General features: G+C 39.5%; 1 protein-coding gene across 3 annotated transcripts; it reads left to right on the top strand.

Moving 5' to 3' along the window:
- Positions 1-15: 15 nt before the first annotated feature.
- TBCCD1 (TBCC domain containing 1) lies at positions 16-25,434 on the top strand. 3 transcript variants are annotated; one of them, XM_012470826.2, is made up of 8 exons: positions 16-369; positions 7,357-7,735; positions 12,529-12,684; positions 15,396-15,762; positions 17,121-17,307; positions 17,464-17,961; positions 20,928-21,078; positions 24,859-25,434. In XM_012470826.2, the coding sequence occupies exons 2-7, from the start codon at positions 7,400-7,402 to the stop codon at positions 21,055-21,057; spliced, it is 1,674 nt and encodes a 557-aa protein (XP_012326249.2). In that variant the 5' UTR covers positions 16-369; positions 7,357-7,399; the 3' UTR covers positions 21,058-21,078; positions 24,859-25,434. The 3 variants fall into 3 exon arrangements, with proteins under 3 accessions (XP_012326249.2, XP_012326250.2, XP_012326248.2); XM_012470827.2 differs by lacking the exon at positions 16-369 and adding an exon at positions 3,672-3,735 and having other exon boundaries at positions 20,928-21,074; XM_012470825.2 differs by lacking the exon at positions 16-369 and adding an exon at positions 3,672-3,735.
- Positions 25,435-25,444: the final 10 nt, after the last annotated feature.

Here is a 25,444-nt window from a genome sequence, read left to right as displayed (position 1 = left end):
GCGGGGCCGAGCGAGGGCACCTGAGGTACAAGAAATTCCCTCCAGCTCGCCTACTTCCTCGGACTTTCCACCAATCGGGAGGCTCCTCCCCAACACTGACCAATTGCGGGAGCAAAGTTTTCTCTCTGTTACAAGTCTGGAATTTCATTCATATCCAGCTTCGCGCCGAAAGAGGGAGCAGAAGTACAGCGGCAGAATGGGCCGGGACAGTTATTCCACGACTGCTGTACATCGGACGCATTGCTTCGGACGCATTGCTTAGGACTCTTATTTTACGTTCTCCAAGCAACTCGATAAGGCAACCGTCTCGGAAAGGCGACCGTGACGATAGACTGACTTAAGTTAGGATTCAGCTTCCACCACTTAGAGGTGAGACTCCTCTATCCCTCCTCTCCTCCCTAGTCTGAGCCTAAGTTTCTTTATCAGCAAAACTAAGGCAAAGTACTTATTGGCAGTGCTGTGAATTTTTACAGGGAAAAAATATCTGTAAATCGTTGGGCACATAGTAAGCAGGCAACGAATAAAAACCATTATTACAGTTTAAGCAGTTGATTCCCCCTCTTCCCCGGATTTTACTCATCACAGTTACACAACACCTAGTTGATCAGGACAAAACTCTAGGTGTTTTTATTCCTTTCATGTATAAGCTATCCAAATCTTTACCCTTGAACTATACTTGAATCTGTCCACTATATCTCCATTACTGGGTCTCTGGATCACAGAGTATCTCTCACCTGGCCAGGGCCTCCTAACTGGTCTGCCTGCCCCTACTCTTTAATATCTTCCTTAATACCTTAATATATGTTGCTCATCCTGTCCCCCACTCCATAATTAAAAAAAAAAGACCGGTAATCTCAGCACACTGGGAGACCGAGGTGGGGGAATCACCTGAGGTCAGGAGCTCAAGACCAGCCTGGCCAAAATGGTGAAGCCCTGTCTCACTAAAAATACAAAAATTAGCTGAGTGTGGTGGTGGGCGCCTGTAATCCCAGCTACTCGGGAGACTGAGGCAGGAGAATCCCTTGAATTTGGGAGGTCGAGGTTGCAGTGAGTGGAGATCGCACCACTGCACTCCAGTCTGGGCGACAGTGAGACTCCATTTCAAAAAAAATAAATAAAGATAAATAAAAATAAAAAGTCGAATCATGTCACTCCCCTGCTTAAAAGCCTGGAATGACTCTTGCTTTGCACTTAGAGTAAAATCCCAACTTAATGCTACTTTACAAAGCTGTTTATGCTTTGTACTCTCACCTCTTACACTCCTAACCATAGTCCAGCAAAACTTGCTTCCTTTCTTTTTTGCATACACCTGCCGAGGGCCTTTGTGCTAGCTATTCCCTTTGCCTGAAACACTGTACTCTCCCTCATGTCCTGACATGGGTGATTCCTTCTTCAACTCATATATCAGCTTAAAGGTCACCACCTCAGGGAAGACTTCCCTGACCAATCAATCAGAATTAGCCCCTACTGAGTTCCTTACTCTTACACTATCCTGTTTTCTTTTCTTTTTTTTCTTTTTTTTTCCTGAGACAGAGTCTCACTCTTTCGACCAGGCTGGGGTACAGTGTCACAATCTCGGTTCACTGCAACCTCCACCTCCCAGGTTCAAGTGATTCTCCTGCCTCAGCCTCCCGAGTAGCGGGGCCTACAGGCACATGCTACTACACATGTCTAATTTTGTATTTTTAGTAGAGACAGGGTTTCACCATCTTGGCCAGGTTGGTCTCGAACTCCTGACCTCAAGTGATCCACCTGCCTTGCTTCCCAAATTGCTGGGATTACAGGCATAAGTCACTATGCCCAGCCTCCGATTTTATTTTATTTTTTTAATCCCTGGACCCTAGACTTACACACTGAAATGCCAGTTTCATGACAGCATGAATCTATATTGTTCTCTTCACAGCTGTATGAAACAGCACCTTAGAACACTGCCTGGCATGGAGTAGGTGTGGAAGGATTTTTGTGGGAGATTCACTTGGGGTGGCTGGCAAAATAATTAGGGAAATATTAGGGAAAGTTATAGAGATTATTGTCTCAAACCTTTTGGAAGGCTGAAAGGTTTTATTGGGACAGGCTGAAGGCAGCCAGTTCATTTACATTAGATTAGGGAAAAGATAGAGACAATAAGAAGCTTTCCCAGTTAAGTCTGTTTACCCCACATCCCTTTGTCTCTATTCTGTTTACTCATGTAAACTTTGTGCTGGATGGTCCTCTCAGGGGCAGATCAAAAGGGAATTACCCATTAATAGTGTTTACTCTGGGCATGGAACCAAAAGCTTTTATCATTGATAAAACCACTCTTTTAACCATGTTAATTATCCACAAGCATGTTAACTTAGAAACTCTGTTATGAAATTCATACTGAATAAATGTGAGGATGGAGAGGGGGTTGCCCTCTGAAAGCAGCCGATAACCATCCCTAGCCCACTTGAATCACTGAACTAGATGTGAGTGCATTTATTCATCCATCATTGAGTCAAGGTCTGCAGAACAGACCTCCACAGGTGGTGGTTGACGTCTCATTTTTGAGTAAAATTTACGTGGATGGTGATCACTGTATGGCTGGCTGCTTATTCTTCAGGCCTCAGCTCAAATTTGGCACTACAAAGTGGCCCTCCCTGACCCCCTGCCCCAATTTTCATAGCATTTATCGCTATCTGAAATTATTCTATTTTATTCCTTAATATATATTGTCTATTCTCTCTGTTATACATTCCCAAGAAAGCAAGGACCTTGTCTGTTTTATTTGCTCCTGTAATTCTAGTGTCTACCACTGTGCCAGATACACAGTGATAACAAGTAACAGCAAGGCCACTGAGCTAGTAAGTGGTGCAGCCTGGATCCTAACCCAGGTCTGTGGAAATTTGAAGCCCCTGCTTTCAGGAAGATACCCAGTAGGGACAGAAGCCACACAAAAGAGGAACTAAATTGCATTTTAGGGTCTAATTTACCTTTGTATCTTCCACACCTAGAGAGGCCATAAACGAACTAAAAAAAAAAGCAGGAAATGTCCAGACATCCTGAAATGGAATTTTAAAGGAAGTAGTGATAGCTTCTGCTGGGTAATCTGAAAAAGCTTCGTGAAAGTGGAAACACGTCGGGAAAACTAACGAGTTCAGAAGCCAACACTGAGGGGCTGCAGGGAGTGCCAGTCTTGCTTCAGACCGCCTGGGTTTGAATCTTGGCTCCATCTCTTGCAATGTGACCTTAGGGGTGTGTTACTTTCACCTTTGTATGCCCTAGTTTCTTCATCAGTAAATCAAATGTACTTAAAGGGCTCTTGAGAAGACTGAGGAAATACACCTAAAGTTGCTTTACACAGTGCTGAGACCATAGTAAGCGCTCTATAAATGCAAACTGCCATCAGTAGTAGTAGTATTACTGATGAAAGTGTGCTGACCTTGCCAGCAGCTATTGGCTGGCCACAGTTATGTGGAGCAACAGAAAGCTTTCTGCTCCCCCGGGTTCAAAGGCGCGACACCAGAAAGTGGTGGGTCCGGCTCCAGGTGCTACCGTCGAAGACTCTCAGTCCCGGCCAAGATTTTCTCAGAGGCTTAAGTCGCAATCTGCCGCTCTAGCAACGGGGTCCGCCGGGTCTCGGTGATGCAGGGCCTCGCGCTTGCGCAGTGGGCCCGGTGGCGGCGCGCGGCGGAGGGCGAGGGGCGGGACCAGCGAGGGGACGCGGGGCGCGGCGCCGCGCGGAGAATTGTGGCGGAGTGGCGCCTGCCTTAGCAGGTAACTGCGCCCGGGCTGGCACCGGGGAGGGCGGCGTGGGTCAGTCAGGCTTCAGGCTTGGGCCAGGAAGGCTGCCTTCGCGCTTGCCGCGTCTCAAGTGGACTATCGTCCCTGTCAGCCAGAGTGTCTGTGTTCCTGAAGTCTGGTCGCGGCGTTGGGGCGGCCCACGCAGGATCCCACTGGGGATCGCGTCCAAGGTGGCGGTGAAGCCCCAGGACCAGCGCCTTGGAGCCACGCAGATCACCGGACCGGGAAAACCTTAACCCCAGCACACCGCCAGGGTCAGAGCCCCAGTTTGTTTACGGATTGAGCCCTCTCGTCTCTCCGAGATAGAATGAAGGGCTCATCCCTGGGATCTTGCCTTTGACAGGCTCAGTACCTCACAGAGAAGCCTCTTTACATTTTGGAGAGAACTGAGGTCTTCCTCGCCTAACGTTCATCGTCTGGTTTTATTCAGAACGACGCCAGTCTCTCCACATTCGAAGACAGCTGCCTTTTGCCCTTCCACACCCTTCTTTTGAGTTTACGCTCCCTGGTTCTTTCACCTGACCCTTCAGTGGCTTCCTGTCTAAGGCTGTTAATTTTGGAAATTCTCTTCTGGGTCCATTCTTTCCCCCCCCCCCCCCTTTTTTTTTTTAAACAGCCTGACCAACATGTTTCACTCTTGTTGCCCAGGCCGGAGTGCAATGGTGCAATCTCGGTTTACTGCAACCTCTGACTCCCGGGTTCAAGCGATTCTCCTGCCTCAGCCTTCCCAGTAGCAGGGATTACAGGCATGCGCCACCACGCCTAGCTAATTTTGTATTTTTAGTAGAGACAGGGTTTCTCCGTGTTGGTCAGGCTGGTCTCGAACTCCTGACCTCAGGTGATCCGCCAGCCTCGGCCTCCCAAAGTGCTGGGATTACAGGCGTGAGCCACCGTGCCCAGGTTTCACTCCCATTTTTAATAGATTCTTCCAAAACTGGATTCCCAGAATACGTTTATAGCCATGTAGTTCTCAAGCCAGAGCTGAATCCTAATCTAGGGCTATGCTGTCTGAGTATGTGTCCTTAGGGAAATCTCTTAACTTCGCTAAGCCTCGTTGTTTTAATCGGAAATGTGTAGTCATAAGTAATGTATCTCCAGGTGGTTGTGAGGACGAAAGGAGGTGAAGTATGCAAAATCATTAGCGTGCTACCTGCTACATAGTAAGCACTCGATTGACGTCAGTTATTTTTCCGAACAGATCATTCTGGAGAGAGGCACAGTTGGCCAGGCGCAGTGGAAACATGGTGAAACCCTGTCTCTACTAAAAATACAAAAAATTAGCCGGGCATGGTGGTGAGCACCTGTAATTCCACCTACTCTGGAGGCTCAGGCAGGAGAATTGCTTGAACCCTGCAGGCGGAGATTGCAGTGAGCCAAGATCGCGCCACTGCACTCCAGCCTGGGTGACAGAGGGAGACTCTGTCTCATAAATAAATAAATAAATAAAAATACAAAAATTAGCTGGGCTTGGTGGTGGGTGCCAGGAGTAACCCCAGCTACTCAGGAGACTGAGGCAGGTGAACCTGGAAGGCAGAGGTTGCAGTGAGCCGAGATTGTGCTACTGCACTCCAGCCTGAGCAACAGAGCGAAACTGTCTCAAAAAAAAAAAAAGAAAAACAAAAAAGCAGTTTTCTTAGAATCAAATGCAAAACATAATAGCAATAAAACATTTTTCATCAGTCACATGACTTTTAAACTTTTTAGATTTTTTTAAAAATGATGTTGCTAGACCAGGCATGGCGGCTCACGCCTGTAATGCCAGCACTTTGGGAGGCCGAGGGGGCGGATCACCTGAGGTCAGGAATTCGAGACTAGCTTGATTAACATGGAGAAACACCATCTCTACTAAAAGTACAAAATTAGCTGGGCGTGGTGTCGCATGCCTGTAATCCCAGCTACCAAAGAAATCGCTTTTACCTGAGAGGTGGATGTTGCGGTGAGCCGAGATGGTGCCATTGCGCTCCAGCCTGGGCAACAATAGTGAAACTCCGTCTCAAAAAAAAAAAAACAAAAGTGATGTTGCTAATGTTGAGGGGTGCACAGTGAAGTGGGTACCATAGTCAAAGGATGGTACGATTTGATAAAATCATTTGAAGCAACAAGAATATATTTCACAAGCTTTAGAAATGTCAGTTACTTCATTTCACAAAAGTACATCTGAAAATTTTCACAAGGAAATAATTCGTAATGCAGAAAATTCGAAGAAAGATGGTAGTCATAGCATTGTTTATACTGGTAACATTTGAACTTTTGTAACGAAATGTTTTTTTTTACATACACAAAAGTAGAATCAATGAGCCCCCACCACGTGTCCATCATCCCACTTAAATAATGATCAGTATTTTGCCTATGTTGTTTTTGTTAAAAATCTGAAACCTAGTAAGGTGTCTAAAAATGGGAGAATAGTTGAATAAAATGGGATACATTTATTTAGAATACTATAGAGCTTTTAAAATAATACAGAATTGTGTATGTAACATCACAACTGTAAAAATTCAAAAACTAACATCTAATTTATGTGTAGAAAAAAGACAAGAGGCTGGGCCCGGTGGCTCACGCCTATAATCCCAACACTTTGGGAGGCTGAGGCAGGTGGATCACTTGAGATCAGAAGTTTGAAACCAGTCTGGCCAGCATATAGTTAAACCATTTCTCTACTAAAAATACAAAAATTAGCCAGGTGTGGTGGTGGGCACCTGTAATCTCAGCTACTCAGGAGGCTGAGGCACAAGAATCGCTTGGACCTGGGAGGTGGAGGTTGCTATGAGCCAAGATCGCACCACTGCACTCCAGCCTGGGCAACAGAGGGAAACTCCATCTCAAAATAAATAAATAAATAAATAAAGACAACAAGGAAATAGAATAAAATATTAATTAGTTGCCCTTTACTGGTGGGATTGTGGATGATTTCCTGTTTTTGAAGTTTATAAACATTCCATAAAAATCATGTTATATGATTTTTGTTACATTGTTACAAAAAAAAAAATCAAACTATCACACCTGAACTGAGCAGGATAGAATATGCCAGAGTGGGTTCACTGTTACAGAGAATAAAGACGCTGTAACTTCCCCGATCTATTCTTGCAGTCTATGTTTACATTAGCATTCTTGTCTACTACACCTCATATTAGTACTTCATATTGAGTTTCTATGGTCAAATAACATGTCCAGATCTTTAACCAACTGTCTTCTATGTGTAAGTGATTTAACTCTGTGAAATGTATTCCCCTTATTTTGACCAGTGTTCTCCCTTAGAGTAGAAACAGGTTTCAAACCTGTGATAGGATGACTTTTTTCCCCTCATTCCTTTTCCTCCTGGGATCTCAGTCTTCATGCATTTACACACACTTCCTAAAACATGGATTTCTAACAATTGGAGTAAGATCATTTTGTTTTATCACATTTTTTTTCTCAGATTATAATGAGATCTGATAAAAACAAACTGTTCAGCTCTTGGTTGATGAACTAGAGCTGCCTTTTACGCTGAGGATGTAGTACATGTGACACAGTTGAGAGAGAGGGGTCGCCTTCCAAGAAAAAATGTATAAATGAGACTTGTTTCAAATCAGTTTATGAAGAAACTTTGCTTCCTAGGTATGCAAAGAAGCCTTTTCACCCAGATGTTCTTAGAGATAATATGGATGAGTCCAGAGTTCTCCTCTGGGTGAAAGCAGAACCCTTCATAGTGGGTGCCTTGCAGGTCCCCCCTCCATCCAAGTTTAGTCTTCACTATCTCAGGAAGATTTCCACCTATGTGCAAATCCGGGCCACAGAAAGAGCTTACCCGCGCCTCTACTGGTCTACATGGAGGCATATCGCTTGTGGGAAGCTGCAGTTGGCCAAGGACCTGGCGTGGCTTTACTTCGAAATCTTTGATAGTCTTTCAGCGAAGACACCTGAGGAGCGCCTGGAATGGTCTGAGGTTCTGTCCAACTGCACATCTGAGGAAGAAGTTGAAAAGCAGAGAAATCAGGTATGGATTGATGTGTGTGTGTGTGTGTGTGTGTGTGTGTGTGTGTGTGCTATTACTTTTGGAAATAAGCCATTCTTTTTAAAATTTTGTGTTTATTTATTATGATAATTTTAAAATTTTTAAATAGAGACAGAGTCTCACTTTGTTGCCCAGGCTGGTCTTGAACTCCTGGTTTCAAGCAGTTTTCTTGCCTTGGCCTCCTGAATTGTTGGGACTACAGGCATAAGCCACCATATGGCCCAATAAACCATTTTTAATTTTTATTTTAGCTGTAAAATTTTAGGTTTTGGCTAATGGCCATTGTAATCTCAAGTTATCATTTGAGTTTTAGTAGTTCCAGTTTGGCAGTATTTAATGTGCTCAATGAATTAGTCCTTACGTACCAGACCTTACTCACCTACTCCCAAAAGAGTAATGTTACAGGAATCCCATTATTGAAAAAGGAAATATTTTACTGACTTTAAAAAGATTTTGGGGTGAATTACTGTTATGGACAACTGATACGTTACAGTCAGAGCTGACTGTTTTAAAATGGACATCTGCTACATGCTGGGATTCAAAGATGATTAGGATAGCATCTCAGCCCTTATGGAGCTTATAGACTAGCAGAGAAAGCCAATATAAAAAAAAAACAAGATGCTATTTAATAGTGTGATATGTATAATAAAAAGAATACACAAAGTACGGAAATTGAATAAAGAATGATTTATTTCAGTGATCAGGAAAGACTTCACAGAGAAAGTATATTAATCAAGTAGACTAATTATGGTAACAGATAACCCAGTATTTCAGTGACTTAGAACAGTAACTGTTTATTTCTCAATCAGGCAGCAATCCAACACAGGTACACCTGGTTGGATTATCTCTGGGCTGCTGTCATCCAAGCAATGACCCGGGGATCCATGCTTCCGTCACTTGGAGTCACTATTACTCAGCTTTGTTAAAAGCTGATTTCATTTGTTAAGAAGAAACAAATGAAATTCCGGTGGCTTACAGAAGAAAAAGGTTTATTTCTTGCCCATTTTACATGTAGCCGTTATTTTTGCTATGGCTCTTGTCAAAGCTGTGGCTTGGCTCTGTGTTTTCTCATTTGGGGACACAGGCTAAAGAAGTAGCTTCTGTGTAGATCATTCCCATTCTTACAACAGAAGGGAAGAACAACAACAGAATGGAGGGAAACTCAGTCACTTTTTAAATTCTTATTTTATGTATACAGCTCAATACGTTTGGGGATACGTATATGCTGTGAAACCATCGTGACCATCAAGGCCACAGACATAGCCGTCACCTCCCGTAGTTTTCCCTCCTCTTTTATGATTGTTATTTTGTGTGTGTATGTGTTAAGAACACTTAAGATCTACTATCCTAGAGAATTTTAAGTATACAACATATAATTATTATCTCTAGGCAGCATGCTGTATAATAGATCTTCAGAACTTAATTTTCTTGCATAATGGAAACTTAGTAGCTTTCGACCATCACCTCCCCAATTACCCCTCCTCCTGGCACGTATCAGTCACTCTTCTCTCTGTTTTAGAGTTTGACTATTTTAGATTCCACATATAAGTGAGATCATATAGCTTTGTCTTTCTGTGTCTGGCTTATTTTACTTGGCATAATGTCCTCCAGGTCCATCCATGTTGTTGAAAGTGGCAAGATTTCTTTCTTTCTTTTTTAAGAGACAGGGTCTCACGCTGTTGCCCAAGCTGGAGTATAGGGATATAATCATAGCTCACTGTAGCCTGGAATTTTTGGGCACAAGCAATCCTCCCACCTCAGCCTCCTGAGTAGTTAGGACTACAGGTGTGTGCCATCATGGCCGGCTAATTTTTGTATTTTTTTATAGAGGTTGAGATCTCACTATGTTGCCCAGGCTAGTCTTGAACTCCTGGCTTCAAGTGATCCTCGCACCTCAGTCTCTCAAAGTTTTGGAATTACAGGCATGAGTCACTGTACCCAACATGATTTCTTTCTTTTTTAAGGCCAAATGATATTCCATTATATCTACATACCAAGTTTTCTTTATCTAGTCATCCATCTGTGGACATTTAGGCTGCTTCTGTATCTTGGCTATTATCAATAATGCTGCAGTGAACATGGGGGTGCAGATATTATTTCCAGGATCCTGATTTCAATTCTTTTGGATAAATACCCAGAAGTGGGATTGTGAGATCATGTGGTAGTTCTGTTTTTAATTTTTTGAGAAACTTCCATGCTATTTTTTATAATGGCTGTACCAGTTTACATTCTCATTGACAGTTTTCTTTGCATCTTTACCAATACTTGTTAATCTTTTGTTAACAAGCGTGAGGTGATCTCTCATTGTGGTTTTGATTTACATTTCCCTAATGATTAGTTATGCTGAGCACCGTTTCAATATACCTACTGGCCATTTGTATGTCTTCATTGGAGAAATGTCTATTCAGTCCCATAGTCCATTTTTTAATTAGGTTAGTTTTTCTTGCTATTGAGTTGTAGGAGCTCGTTATGTATTTTAGATATTAACCCCTTACCAGATACATGGTTTACCTTTTCATTTTTTTGATTGTTTCCTTCGTTGTGCAGAAGCTTTTTAGTTTGACGTAATTCGACTTGTTTATTTTTACATTGGTTGCCTGTGCTTTTGGTGTCATATCCAAAAAATAATTACCAAGACCAATGTCAAGGAGCTTTTTCCCTATTTTTCTCTAGGAGTTTTACCGTTTCAGCTCTTACATTTAAGTCTTTCATCCATTTTGAGTTGATTGTGTGTGATACAAGCTAGGGGCCCAATTTCATTCTTTTGCATGCGTATATCCAGTTTTCTCAGCACTACTTATTGAAAAGACTATTCTGCATTTTGTATTCTAGACATCCTTGTGGAAAATTAGTTGACCATATATGTGTGAGTTTGTTTCTGGGCTTATGATGCCTATTAAAACTTTTGCTCGTATGTGACGTAAACTAAGACTACTTACATTCCATTGGCTGAGGCATTATTCCCATGAAGTTGGGAAGGTAAACCACCTTTCAGGAGATAAGAAAAATCCCATGGCCATGGATAGGACTGTATAAGCCTCTTAGAGAATTTTAAAGTGAACAATAGCAAATAATAATACAATTTGCCACAGCCATGCCCCTTAGGGCCTCAGAGTCCTTTTGCTTCTATTTCTTTTGGGAGTTTTATGGATTAGGCTTGAGAGTGATAAAGATAAATTCACCCACATTCAGTTACCGTCATTCATTTATGCCATATCTAACTGCAAGGGAAGATGGGCAATGCCATTTAATTCCATACCTAGGAAGAAGAAAAAATTATTTAGTAAGCATCTAGCAGTCTCTGCCATGTAGGGTAATATCTAAACAACGTTTTAGAAATTGAAAAGAAGTTTGTCAAGCAATGAAGAGGGGAAGGGCGTACATTTATTCATTAATCAAGTATTTATTGTTTACTATGTGCTTGGTATAGTACTGGATGCTGTGCATGTAGAGATGAATAAAATCTTAAGGAAGTTCTAGATTTTTTGAGTGCTTTTTATGTACTAGATGCTTTGCTAGTTCCTAGGGGTATAAAAATGGAAAAGGCAAGGATCCTGTAGTCTTCATGAAGAAATAATGATAATGTAACAAATAATTGTTTAAAATGAAAGTATATATAAAATCAGGAATTATGCTTAGTGAAAAAAGCCAATCCCAAAAGGTTACATACTATATTCTATTTACCTAACATTCTTGAAATGACAGAATTATAGAGATGGAGAACAAGTAAGTAGAAGCTAAGGGCCTAAGGAATGGGTGATGGAGACGGAGAAGTAGGTATGGCTGTAGACGGGCAACATGAGAGATTCTTATATTGATGAAATATTCTTGTATCTTGACTATATTGGTGTCAATATCCTAATTGTGATATTGTCCTATAGTTTGGCAAGATGGTTAAAGACTACATGAGATCTTTCTGTCTGAGTTCTCACAACTATATCTGAATCTACAATTATCTCAAGAGTTTAAGGAAGTAAAAATTTATAAAATATACAAATTCATCAGGCTCACGTTGACAGTTGATTGAATAGGTCTGGGTGATCCTGAGAATCTATACTTTTAAGTTTCTTAGATGATAGTGGTTTTGAGCCAGAATGGGAATCAGGGTACATATAGCTAAAGACCGAGATGTACTACTTTACTTTTTTGCCTCTTTTGTATGGGGTTGGGTAGATGAGGGTAATCATGAGCTTCAAATCATGTCAACCACGCCCTTCCTTGAATAAGAAATGACTGTACATCTATCAGACCGATAGTGTTTTTGTCTTTAAGTCAAACACCCCTTTAAGAATTTGGTGAAAACCTGAGGCCTGCTCCCTTTAAAAAATGCACGTGCCAAAAAATTACATACAACTTCAGGTATTGCACTAATATCCTGAACTTTCTTGATAAGTTTATGAGTCTTAAATTAAACCTCTATGTCTTGACTCAATTTTCTCCTTTCTTCCATTTACTCATTTATTCAAATTACTAAGGTTTTTTTTTAACTGTAAGTTTAAACTTCTGAAATAATTATCCTTTCATCAGTTTTGGGAGATAATTTCTGTAGCCATAGATGCTGTACAGCTTCCTGTGAAGGTAAATTATTCTACTTTAATTAGTTTTAGAAACTCTTACATCTGGTTAACAGAGACATACATAACAAAACTAGCAATGTTTCTAAGTTTGTTTTTTTAGGATCAGCCAACTTGTGAATTTACTATGTCTACTTAGTTGTAGACTAGTGGTTGATGTTTTAAAATGTTGTGTTCCTCCTCTGTTTTCTTCTTGGACAGCTTTCAGTGGACACCCTACAGTTTCTGCTCTTCTTATACATTCAACAGTTGAACAAGGTCTCCCTAAGGACGTCTTTGATTGGAGAAGAGTGGCCCAGTCCAAAAAACAGATCTCAGTCTCCTGACCTCACTGAAAAATCTAATTGTCTTAATAAGGTACTCTTTATACCTTGATCTCATTCTCTAAAAGGGACAATTTGTGAGGGAGATGGTTCACTTGCAAAAATTATGATGGGATTTCTTACGTAAGCCAGTGATTTGATGGCTTGTTTTATTTTTCACTTTTTAAAAAATTATAAAACAAAATCAATGTGTACAATCTTAATCAAAATAGAGAAATTGTTTCAGTTCTTTCACTGATAGAAAAATCACTTGCCTGATTTTTGGGCAAATCATTTACTATATTCAATTAGCATTCCCATTTAAAAAATGTTAATGAATGTGAATCAACTTATTTGACTAAAGGATCATCAAGATGTAGTGCTTGCAGAGTCTAAGTGACTCCCAAGTTTGTCTCCATTACAGAGCTCTTGCTTTATACTTACCACTTCATATAGATGTCTTAGCTATCCCTTAAATTCAGAATGTTCAAGTCCAGATGTATTAGAGATACCAATCACTACCTCTCTCGCCACATGTAGTTCCTGCAGAATGGGCACTGGTAGGAAATGGTGTTTTGAGCCAAAGTAGCCTACATTCAGATCTGCCTCTATTATTTAATATCATTTAGTCATATGAGTTTAGGCAAGTCAGTTAACTTCTCTAGGCCTTGGATTCTCTTCTCTAAATGGAGATAATAATGCATATTTCTGAATGGCTATGAGACTTCAGTAATCTATTAGCATGAGACTTGTTGCATAGTAAATGTGACTTTGTTCTATACTACAGCATGACTTCTCCCAATAACTAATTGGATCAGGGATGGACACTTGAGTAGCCCATTTATTGCTATGTATTTGAAATTGGTCAGATTTAAAGTGATGATCTGGGCCAGTCCATTCCCCCAGGAAGAAATTATGCATTGGTGATAGGTGTTTGAACTGAAAACCCATTTGACATTGGGACTAGAATAGCCATCATGTTCATGAATGACCTGGAGTTATAAGGGATTAGAAATTCTGAGGTAATCAGAGAAGCACAGGTTGCTTATAATCAGAGAAAAAGAAGGGATTGGAACAGACATGCAGGTTCTCGATGGCTTTCCAGTTCCAGTTCTAATGAGGCTTGCCTCTACTTCAGTTTGGGAGACAGCTGAGGGTCCATACAGTAAAATCTCCCTTTACTTGAGTTAACTTGTACTTCTTATGTGAGTAAAACTCTCCCATGTTCTCTCTCACCACTCATATCTCATTGTCAAGCCTTCCTGATTCTGCCTCAGAATAACCATTTAACTCTGTTGCTTTTCTTCCTCTTATCTAGCTTTTTTATCAAATGACTATTTCTTTCCTTGATTTCTAGAATTAGGTCCAAGCTGGTCACCTTGCTTTAGTCAGCAGTCCACCTACCACACTGGACTTTCCAAAATGCAGATGGAGTATATCTATCTCCTGTCTAAACTCTATCAACTTATCCTCATTGTTAATGTTGTTTTATATTGTACTCCATGGAACCACCTCAGGGTCTACTTTGAGGGAGGGGGTTGGTTGGGGTGAAAGGGAGGAAGAACAGGTTGAGACTGAGAATAACTCTGCTTTTATCTGTTTTCTTTGGCATCCAGAGGAAAATTTATTGAAAAGAAAAAAAATACAGCTATTTAGAAAATAGCTTGAAAGTCTCTGGCATACCCAATAAAGTCCAGATGTTTTAGCATTTCATAAAAGGCCTTTCATGATTGGTCCCTGCCTACCATTTTAACTTCAGCTGTCACTTCCCAGCATGCTTCCTGTACCCCACCCAGAACTTGCAGCTAGCTCTCTTAACACAGAAGGTACTTTTACTCCTGTGGGCCCTTGATTAAGTTTTCTATGCCTAGCATGCTTTTTATCATGTCTGTTTGCCTAACTACCAACATCAATCAGGCATCTATTCAAACAGCACTCAGATATGATTTATTTTTCCCCAGATGGAGTTAGTTGTTCCTTTCATGCTTATAGAACATCTTTACAGGTCTCTGCTGTAGGTCTTATCTCACTGTTATGGTAATTTATTTATATTATCTTCTTACTACCTAGACTCTTAAGTTCCTTGAAGACTGAAAAACTACGTCTTATTTAAGTTGCATATTCATCACTTAACATTGTTCATGCCAAGTAAGAGGGGCTCAAAAAAGTATCTGTAAATGAATGGTTCAAATCACTGGGACATCTGCAAAGTCAAAGCTTATTCCCAAAGTTATAATTTCACTTAAATCTACTCATAGTAAGATTGGTTGCCTCATTTCATCCAGTAGAATTTGAAATTCCTTCCGTAATCGGAGAAGGCAAATTAAGAAACCCAGTGCTTCACTGAATGAATTTCCATGATAGTTATTTTTATGTTTGATCTAAAACTTTTGGAGTATTTACTAGCTCTGTGATCTTGGGCAGGTTTCTTCTTTGTAAATTCATTTCCTCATCTGTAAAATGGGCATCGTAATGGCATCTATTTTAGGGTTATTGTTAGGTTTAAATATGTTAAAATATGTTTAACACTTGATGCCTGGCACACATAAAGGGTTATTTATTAGTATTATTTTTGAGTTAGTTAAGGTGGAGAGAGAATCTATTTATACCTATCACATATACAAAAAAACTATGAGGTTTATATAGCTACCTAATTCCTTTTGGGGGATGAGTCAGAGTATAAATACAAAATAATTAAAATATAGAAATCGTAGATATGTAGAATTTCTTTATTCTTTAAGAGTGCTTTCTTTTAACTTTTTTTAGAATTGGAATGATTACAGTCACCAAGCTTTTGTCTGTGATCATCTGTCTGATCTCCTCGAGCTGCTTTTAGATCCAGAACAACTCACTGCATCATTTCATTCAACCCACAGTAGTCTAGTGTCTCGAGAAGCTGTTGTGGCGCTCAGCTTCCTCATTGAAGGTACAATAAGTAGAGCCACAAAAACCTATCCACTTCATGAACTTGCACTGTGGCAGCCACTGCATGCAGATAGTGGCTTCTCAAAGAGCTCTAAGACTTTCTCTTTCTACAAGCTGGAAACCTGGTTGAGGTCCTGTTTGACTGGGAATCCATTTGGTACATCAGCTTGCCTCAAGTCTGGAAAGAAATTGGCTTGGGCTCATCAAGGTATTTTTGAATATTTTAATCTACATTACATTGAATGACAAAGAATCTAGTGTTTTCTAATGTATTAGTGATCACGTCTTCTGTAGAAGACCTAAAACATACTACCCCTATAAAAGAGAAAAAGGAACATCTGTCTCTTGTTTATGACTTTTTCTCGCAAGGATTATACTAATATATTAAGAGTGATAGTTGGATTACAGATTATTTTTATCTTCTTTTATTGTTATTTTTCTAAATAACTGTATATAACATACCTGGTGGTACATATGTAATAAAAGTAAACTTATGTAATAAAAATAAACAAGAAATATTATTTATTTATTTATTTATTTTTTTATTGCAACAAGAAATATTTTAAAAGAAGAATAATAGCATACTCATATGATCTCTCTACATTTCACCAGTATTGTTCACAAGGGTGTCCCAGTGGTTTGCAGGGAAGTACAGTCTGAGAAGGAAGTCACGTAATGGTGTGACTGTGTTAGGAGGGGAACCTACACATATTTTTTTGAGTGTCAGTTTGTGCAAGACACTGTGTGTGTGAAGGAAGATGTGCTCTCAGGTAGTAATGATCTTAGGAGTAAAGACATGAATTCAGGCTGGGCCCGGTGGCTCACGCCTGTAATCCCAGCAATTTGGGAGGCCAAGGTGGCAGATCACCTGAGGTCAGGAGATTGAGACCAGCCTGGCCAACATGGTGAAACCCCATCTCCTCTAAAAATACGAAAATTAGCCAGGCATGGTGATGTGCACCTGTAATCTCAGCTTCTCTGGAGGCTGAGGCAGGAGAATCACTTGAACCTGGGAGGCGGAGGTTGCAGTGTGCAGAGATTATACCACTGCACTCCAGCCTGGGTGACAGAAAAAATAAAAATAAAAAAAGACATGAACTCCAATAGGATTTATGGGATAATGTGGTAAGTTGGGAAGGGTACAGAATTAATATTATGGTAATTTAGAGAGGTGAATCATGTTTGAGATGATAAAGTAAAGCATCTTGGAGGAGAAGATATTTGAGTTAGGACAGCTTTACCGCTTACTAGCCATATGACCTTAGGAACATTACTTAACTTGAAGGGTAGACACGAAAAAATCTTAGATCTATAGGCAATCTTAAATGCATTATAGGTTAAATTTTTTTTAAAACAAAAATTATGAAATATTTCAAACATACAGAAAGAAATAGAGAATAGTATAGCAAATACCTCTTTATCCAAAACCCAGATCTAACATTTTTGTCCCTACATGTGGTGTCTAATTTTAGACATGTATCCATGTAGACATGTATAACCTCATATGGTTGTTTGTTTTGCTTCGATTTGAAACTGTCTTATCTATTTATATGTTTTCTTAAATAGTTGAAGGAACGACCAAAAGAGCTAAGATTGCTTGTAATACTCACGTGGCCCCTAGGATGCACCGCATGGTGGTGATGAGCCAGGTTTACAAGCAGACGTTGGCTAAGAGCTCAGATACTCTGGTGGGGGCACATGTAAAGATTCATCGTTGCAACGAATCTTTTATATATCTGCTCTCTCCCTTACGGTAAGCACAGTCTTCATGGTGTTCTGATGTTCTGACATTTTCTTTGGACTGTGACTGATTATTTTTTTGCCATCAAAGAATAATACTTTAGTCAAATTTTTGAAATCTTATTTCGTTTTAGAGGAATTTACCTCATTTTTCCCTTTTTTTTTTCAGATCTGTGACAATTGAGAAGTGTAGGAGTAGCATCTTTGTCTTGGGCCCTGTAGCGACTACGCTTCACCTCCATAGTTGTGACAATGTTAAAGTCATTGCTGTTTGCCATCGTTTATCCATCTCTTCTACAACAGGTTGCATCTTTCACATTCTGACGCCTACGCGCCCACTTATTCTCTCTGGGAACCAGACAGTAACTTTTGCCCCTTTTCATACCCATTACCCAATGCTAGAGGACCATATGGCCAGGACTGGCCTTGCTACAGTGCCTAACTATTGGGATAATCCAATGGTTGTGTGCAGAGAGAACAGTGACACAAGTGTCTTCCGGCTTTTACCACCTTGTGAATTCTATGTATTTATTATTCCCTTTGAAATGGAAGGGGACACAACAGAGATACCTGGGGGTCTTCCATCTGCATATCAGAAAGCACTGGGTCAAAGAGAACAGAAGATACAGATCTGGCAGAAAACTGTGAAGGAGGCTCATTTGACAAAGTGAGTATTTTTTAGAAGTAACAGTTTGTGTTTTTTGTGAAACTTCATGGAGAAGCAAATTAGTCTGCACATTTTTACAGCTGTGCTGAAGTAATAAAAAACGTAAGGCTGGGCACAGTGGCTCACGCCTGTAATCTCGGCACTTTGGGAAGCCGAGGCAGGTGGATTACCTGAGGTCAGGAGTTCAAGACCAACCTAGCCAACGTGGTGAAACCCTGTCTCTACTAAAAATACAAAAATTAGCCAGGCATTGTGGCAGGTGCCTGTAATCCCAGCTACTTGGGAGGCTGAGGCAGGAGAATTGCTTGAATCCAGGAGGCGGAGGTTGCAGTGAGCCGAGATTGCACCATTATACTCCAGCCTGGGCAACAAGAGTGAAACTTCATCTCAGACAAAAAAAAAAAAAAAAAAAAAAAATTGTGGTATGTGTTTAAATTAAGGTTTGGATTTCAAATCAGTATTTCAAACGCTGTTAGGTTGGGGGATGGGAGTGAGTAAATACTCCAGTATTAGACTCCCTTTTCTTAAGAAGCTAAAGTTTAGTTGGCAAATATAAGACTCACATGAATTTTAAAAAATCATACATAGAATATGCCACATAATCCACTACCATTCTAGGTACCTTCTATGTACTAACTCATTTATTCTTCACAATAATACCTTATTACAGGTGAGGAAACTGAAGAACTGAGAAATTAATTACTTTACCCAAAGTCACACAGGAGCCAGGATTCACATCTAGTCAGCCTGGTTCCAGAGGTTCTTTTTTTTCTTTATACTGGCTTCTCTAGTGTAACCAGAGGTTCTTAAATGCCTCTAGTGTCTTCATTGTTTTCTTTCAAATATTGTCGTGCCATATCATACTGTAGAACAATAACATTATAATAATGTGTTGTAAAAATGTATGGTCATGAAAAAACATTCCTTTAAAGCAATTATTGCTTCTAGTATTTAAATGGTTAGATTCTCTACACTTGATCTCAGCCAAAAGGCCAAGAAACGATTAAATGCTATATTCTCTTACATGTGAAAAGTTTATACATACACATGTGCAGTGTGACATGTAAGTGCTTTATAGATGTTGACTCTGAAACATAGTGTTTTCAGGTGGTGAGATCCACAGTGATACCAGCAACAATGAAAGTAGTTTAACTTTGGGAATATAGGAAGACAGAAATCAGTTTGAAACAAATTGACAATGTGATCCTTTTAACAATGATTCGATCATGTCATTTCCCTGCTTTGACCCCTCTGATCGCCTCCCATCATACTTAGAATAAAATCCAAAGCCTTTACTATACTTACGAGGCTCTCTCTCCCTCAGTTTCTGCAGTTCTTCCTCATTTACTCATTCCTTCTCATTACTCCAGTCTTCTTTCTATTATTTAATCACTGCCCTCTGACCAAAGACCCCCAGGAACACATCTAGAGAATAAAGGTGGATTGTGTTGACTTATAGCAAGGAGGGAGAGAAGTGTGCTTCATCACAGTAAAAGGTTGGGGAACATGGAAAACTGTTTCAACTCAGTCAGCAGGTGTTAAAAAGAACTTATTGTTGGATTTTGGCTTGTGTTAGGTGATTTGGGGGAGAGTTTTAGGAAGCAGGACTGTCTAGAAGTGAGAGTGATCTGTGATTTGGCAGTTTAATAATTTTTATATCTAAGGCAGGAGGAGGGAAGTAGAGCTAAAACTATGATTGTAAAGAAGTAGCAGCTACTCCTCCAAGAAAGGAATGTTTGGTGATTTTATGGTTTGGGTCACAACATTTTTTTGGAGGTTGAGGTGGGGGTTCTGAACTGAGATATGATTATGGAGTGGTCTTGTTCTTGCTTTGGTTTATCATCCTGCAGTGGCTTTGGCTAATGTTGATGGTTTGAGGTATTGTTTATGTTCAACAAAAGAATACAAAAGCAAGGCCAGATCTTCCACCAAGGCCTAGCTGATAGTGCTAAGCTGGCTCTTGTCTATCAGGAGCTACTCTTCTCTTTCTTATCACGAACATGGAAATATGCTCTCGCTTTAGAACCTTTGTACTTTTTCTGGTCTCTTCTGCCTGGTATGTTCCTCTCCAAATACTCATTCTGCTTACTTCATCATTTCATTTAGACCTAAGCTCAAATGTTATCTTACGGAGGCCATCTCTGTCCATTCTCTCTCTAAAATAACATTTCCACTACTTGCTATTCCTTCACCCTGCTCTATTTTTCTCCATGGCACCTAAAACTACTTAACTTTATATTTTTATTGTATTTTATTTTATTTATTTTATTTTTTGAGACAGCATCTCTCTCTGTTGCCCAGGATGGAGTGCAGTAGCGTGATCTTAGCTTACTGCATCCTCCACCTCCTGAGTTCAAACAGTTCTCCTGCCTCAGCCTCTCAAATGGCTGGGACTTACAGACATGTGCTACTATGCCTGGCTAATTTTTGTAGAGACAGGGTTTCACAATGTTGGCCAGACTGGTCTCGAACTCCTGGCCTCAAGCAATCCGCCCACCTAAGCCTCCCAAACTGCGGGGATTACAGGCATGAGTTACCATGCCTGGCCTATTTATTTTATTTTTACCTGTCTTCCCTACTAGAATATGTAGTCCACAGGAGCATGTATTACATAGATCACAGTGTGAATGGTGCCCTCTGGAGTTGTGAAGTATCATCCTGCTTCAACAGGGGCCTTGTCTCTTCTCTTTATACATTTATCCCCATCAGTCAGAACACTACCCAGTATTCACTTGGTCCTTGGTAAATATCTGACAATGAATAAGTATTTAGAAAGAGGACATTGTATCTGATCAATCCTTTGGGGGGCAGGGTGTCCAGTGTACTCTGAATAGTAAGAACAAAAGGATAACAAGAAATAATTAATCATTTAACATTATCTCATTAAACTGTTGTATAATTGCTTAGAATAAAATTTATATGAATTTGTGTTCTTATATTCTTTTTACTCTCAATTGCAATTTTAGGGATCAAAGGAAGCAGTTCCAGGTACTGGTAGAGAACAAGTTTTATGAATGGTTGATTAATACAGGACATCGCCAACAGCTGGACAGCCTTGTACGCCCTGCAGCAGGCTCCAAACAAGCAGCTGGATAAGGATCTTACATGCAAACGTTGGTAGGCATTTATACCGTTTAAAACAGATTATTTTGGGGAAATATTTCAAGCATTAAAAAAAAGCAAAATATTATGTATTAAACACTGCCAAATTTTTTCTACCGCTCCTACCAGCATGCACAGACCTTTATGTACCCATATTTACCATATTATAATGAGAAGATCAAAATATTCAGATGGAGCCTGTAGAATTTGGGGCCAATATAATGGCCAAATTTTGCCTTTTTTTGCTTTTTGCCTGGCACAAGTTGTGCTCCAAAGACACCACATTCCCCCATACATAGTTTTAAGTTTTATTCTAACACCTTTCCTTTTTTCCATTCCCCTCATATAAACCAGTTTATAAACTAGCTGATCTTTGCTAATTACACATATGAACAGCATTAAATTACCAGAATTAATCCACTGAAGATTTGATTACTGAACACTAGAAGGTCATTGATTAAATAGAAGAGAATATGCATACAAACAAATTTACTGGAATTTATTTAATTCAGATATATGGTATTCTTTTTTTTTGAGAGTCAGTCTCTCTCTGTTTCCCAGGCTGGAGTGCAGTGGTGCCATCTCAGCTCACTGCAGCTTCTGCCTTCCTGGTTCAAGTGATTCTCACACCTCAGCCTCCAGAGTAGCTGGGATAACAGGCGTGCACCACCATGACTGGCTAATTTTTGTATTTTTAGTAGAGACTGGGTTTCGCCATCTTGGCCAGGTGGTCTTGAACTCCTAACCCCAAGTGATCCACTTGTCTTGGCCTCCCAAAGTGATGGAATTACAAGCATGAGCCACTAAGTCTGGCTCTAAACATATGGTATTCTTTTTTAATAGAAATTAGTGTACTGTGTTACTTTAAAGTTTTGTGTGTTTTTTTTGTATGCTGGAGTGCAGTGGCACAATCTCAGCTCACTGCAAGCTCTGCCCCACAGGTTCAAGCAATTCTTCCACCTCAGCCTCCCAAGTAGCTGGGATTACAGGCACGCACCACCATGCCTGGCTAATTTTTGTATTTTTAGTAGAGACGGAGTTTCATCATGTTGGCATGGCTGGTCTTGAACTCCTGACTTCAAGTAATCCTTCCGCCTCGCCCTCCCAAAGTGCTGGGATTACAGGCGTGAGCCACCGCACTTGGCCTAAAGTATTTTAAACACTAACAATAGAAAAACAGACAAAGGATAATAATAGGTAGTCCACAGAAAAATACTTAGAGACATAAAGATGCTTACTTAAAAATTAAAGAAATGTATAATACTTTTTTTTTATTAGATTAGCAAAGAGCAAAAGCTGATAGAACACAATAAGGCAAAACATTTCATTTACCACTGAGGAAAGTGTAAATGTATGCAACCTCTTGGGGGGCCAGTTTGACAAAATTAAAACTAAAAATACAAATATTCTGACTCAGCAATTTCTTTTTTCTTTTTTAGAGATGGGGGTCTAACTCTCTTACAGACTCAAGTACAGTGGCATGATCATAGCTCACTGCAGCCTCAAACTCCTGGGCTCAAGCAATCCTCCTGCCTCAGCTGGGACTACAGGTGCATGTCACCACACCTAGCTGATCCTTTAATTTTTTTGTAGGGAGAGGGTCTCACTTTGTTGTCCAGGCTGGTCTTGAACTCCTGGCTGAAAGCAGTCCTCCTGACTCAGCCTCCCACAGTGCTGGGATTACAGGTGTGAGCTACTGCACCTGCCCTGAGTTAGGAGTTTCACTTATTATTAATAGAATTTATCTTACAAATAAACTCATGTATGTAGAGATCTATTTAATTATTTGTTTGTTTATTTTTTTGAGACGGAGTCTCGCCCTGTCCCCCAGACTGGAGTGCAACCTCCACCTCCCAAGTTCAAGTGATGCTCCTGCCTCAGCCTCCTGAGTAGCTGGGATTACAGGCACCTGCCACCACACCCGGCTACTTTTTGTAGTTTTAGTAGAGACAAGGTTTCACCATGTTGGCCAGGCTGGTCTTGAACTCCTGACCTCAGGTGATCCACCCGCCTCAGCCTCCCAAACTGCTGGGATTACAGGCATGAGCCACCACATCTGGCCTATTTATTTAATTTTTTAAATTGACAGATAAATTGTATATCATTTATAGCATGATGTTTTTAAATATATGCACATGTGGAATGGCTAAATCAAGCCGGTTAACATCAGTTGTCATTTTTGTAATGAGTACACTTCAAATCTGCTCTCTTAGTTTTTTTTTTAAGATCACACAGTATTGTTATTAATGACAGTCACCATGTTGTACATTAGATCTCTTCAATGTATTCCTCCTATCTAACTCAAATTTTGTAACCTAAGATATTTGACGTGGCATTGTTTGAAAAAAACTGTAGACTAGAAACACCCCAAATGCAATGTATTTATATGGTAATTATATGCCTAACAATCTTTGAAAGAATATAAAGAAATTATGAACAGTGTTTATCTTTGAGGAATGAGATTGGGTGTCTAGGGTGGGAGAAAACTTTTTAAAATTTTTATTGAGATAAAATATTACCACATAACATTATGGGAAGTAAAATTCATCTTTTAAAAGGTAAGAATTCAGTGGCTTTTAAGTATATTCACAAGTTTCTGCAACTCTCACCACTAAAAAATCCAGAACATTTTCATTACCCTCAAAATAAAGCCTGTACACATTGTAAGTCACTCCTCATTCCTCCAACCCCCTATATTTCCTCTTTCCCTTAGTCCCTGGCAACCACTAGTCTACTTTGTCTATTCTGGACATTTTATATAAATGAAATCGTATAACATGTGGCTTCTTGTGTCTGGCTTCTTTCATTTAGCATAGTATTTTCAAGGTTCCTCCATGTAGCCATGTATCAGTACTGCATTCTTTTTCATGGCCAGAAAATATTTCATTGTGTGGATTTACCATTTTGTTTATCCATTCATCAGTCTTGTTTCTACTTTTCAGCTGTTGTGAGTAATGTTGCTGTGTACATTTATGTACAAGTTTTTGTGTAGACATTTGTTTTTATTTCTTATGGGTATGTACCTAGAAGTGGAATTGTGAGGGCGTATGTTTAACTTTTTAAGAAACTGCAGTTTTCCAAAGCTGTAAAAATATATTTTTTATTGTTTACTTTATATGTTTACATTTCTTAAGGGTATATTTTTTAAAAAAGAATTTAACAATATTTATTAAGAAATGCTGAGATTATGAATTAGCAATTTGGCTGAGCGCAGTGGATCATACTTGTAATCCCAGCGCTTTGGGAGGCCGAGGTGAAAGGATCACTTGAGGCCAGGAGTTCAAGACCAGCCTGGGCAATATAATGAAACCGTGTCTCTACAAAAAATTTAAAAATTATCTGAGCATGGTGGCACATACCTCTAATCCCCACTACTTAGGACACAGATTGGAGGATCCCTTGAGCCCAGAAGTTTAAGGCTGCAGTGAGCTATGATTACACCACTGTATTCCAACCTGGGCAACAGAACGAGACCCTGTCTCTTAAGAAAAAAAAAATTAGAAATCTGATGGAGATTATGCAAAGGAAATGTGAACTATAAGCAGGTAAAAATATTTGTTTAATCCTCACTGCTTGACAATTTTTTATATTCATGTATGAATTTCTCTTATGATCTAACAAGACACCTAGCAAAAAGGAATATTACTAACTTTAAACTTTATGTATTTTATCACTCTAATCTATCATCTGACTTTGATAATTTATGTGATTTTATAAACGTAAGCATTTTAAAATTATTTACATGAAAGTGATAGAAAATTAAGTTATTAATATTATTTTTTCTATGCTCTTCAGGGCCCTGGAAATACAAGGATAAATGGAGGATGGTGCTCATCTTGAAACTAAACTGGGAAGGTGCTCTTGCTGCTTAAGAGACAATGGGACTTTTCTATCCTATTTAAGAATTCTGATTTCCATTCCGTATTCATTTATTACTGTGTAGGCTGAATTTTAGCTAAACTTCTGACTTTCATATAAACGTATTGTTTATAGAACATCAGAAGACTCATCTTTGTGATGCCCAAATGAAAAAGTTGATGAAGGAACATTGTGTACATGTTAATATTAAAGCAACTGAGTGTAGATTTGCAACAATACTGTTTATCTTCATTTGTGTGATAAAAGAATTTTATTCTTTCTAGAGTTAAATAAGAGTTTTATAGTTCTTTGTAACTATTTAAAAGGAAATTGCTACTCCTTTTAAAAAAAATTGAAAGAAAAGTGTAATTTGTTGGCATATAGATATAGCAGAAATAGTTTTATACTATATTTTAGTCCTTAAAGTATGGAACTTAATGAAATTGTGTAAAAAAAAAATCTTTATTTTTTATTTCCTGCTTCAAATTTTCAATAAACAAACTCTAAAGAATAGTTCCCTCCC

Source organism: Aotus nancymaae, unplaced genomic scaffold, assembly GCF_030222135.1.
Source record: "Aotus nancymaae isolate 86718 unplaced genomic scaffold, 86718_ANA_hifiasm-v0.15.2.pri h1tg000067l, whole genome shotgun sequence".
NCBI lineage: Eukaryota > Metazoa > Chordata > Mammalia > Primates > Aotidae > Aotus > Aotus nancymaae.
Note: the sequence above shows the minus strand (reverse complement) of the source record. Positions and strands in the feature narration are given on the sequence as shown.

What these genes read in the sequence shown, in the direction of transcription:
- TBCCD1 (XM_012470826.2), top strand. Translation starts at nt 7,400, where the DNA reads ATGGATGAGTCCAGAGTTCTCCTCTGGGTGAAAGCAGAACCCTTCATA. An exon ending in TATCTGCTCTCTCCCTTACG is followed by an intron (nt 17,308 to 17,463) that starts GTAAGCACAGTC and finishes TTTTTTTTTCAG; the next exon opens with ATCTGTGACAATTGAGAAGT. An exon ending in AAGGAGGCTCATTTGACAAA is followed by an intron (nt 17,962 to 20,927) that starts GTGAGTATTTTT and finishes TTGCAATTTTAG; the next exon opens with GGATCAAAGGAAGCAGTTCC.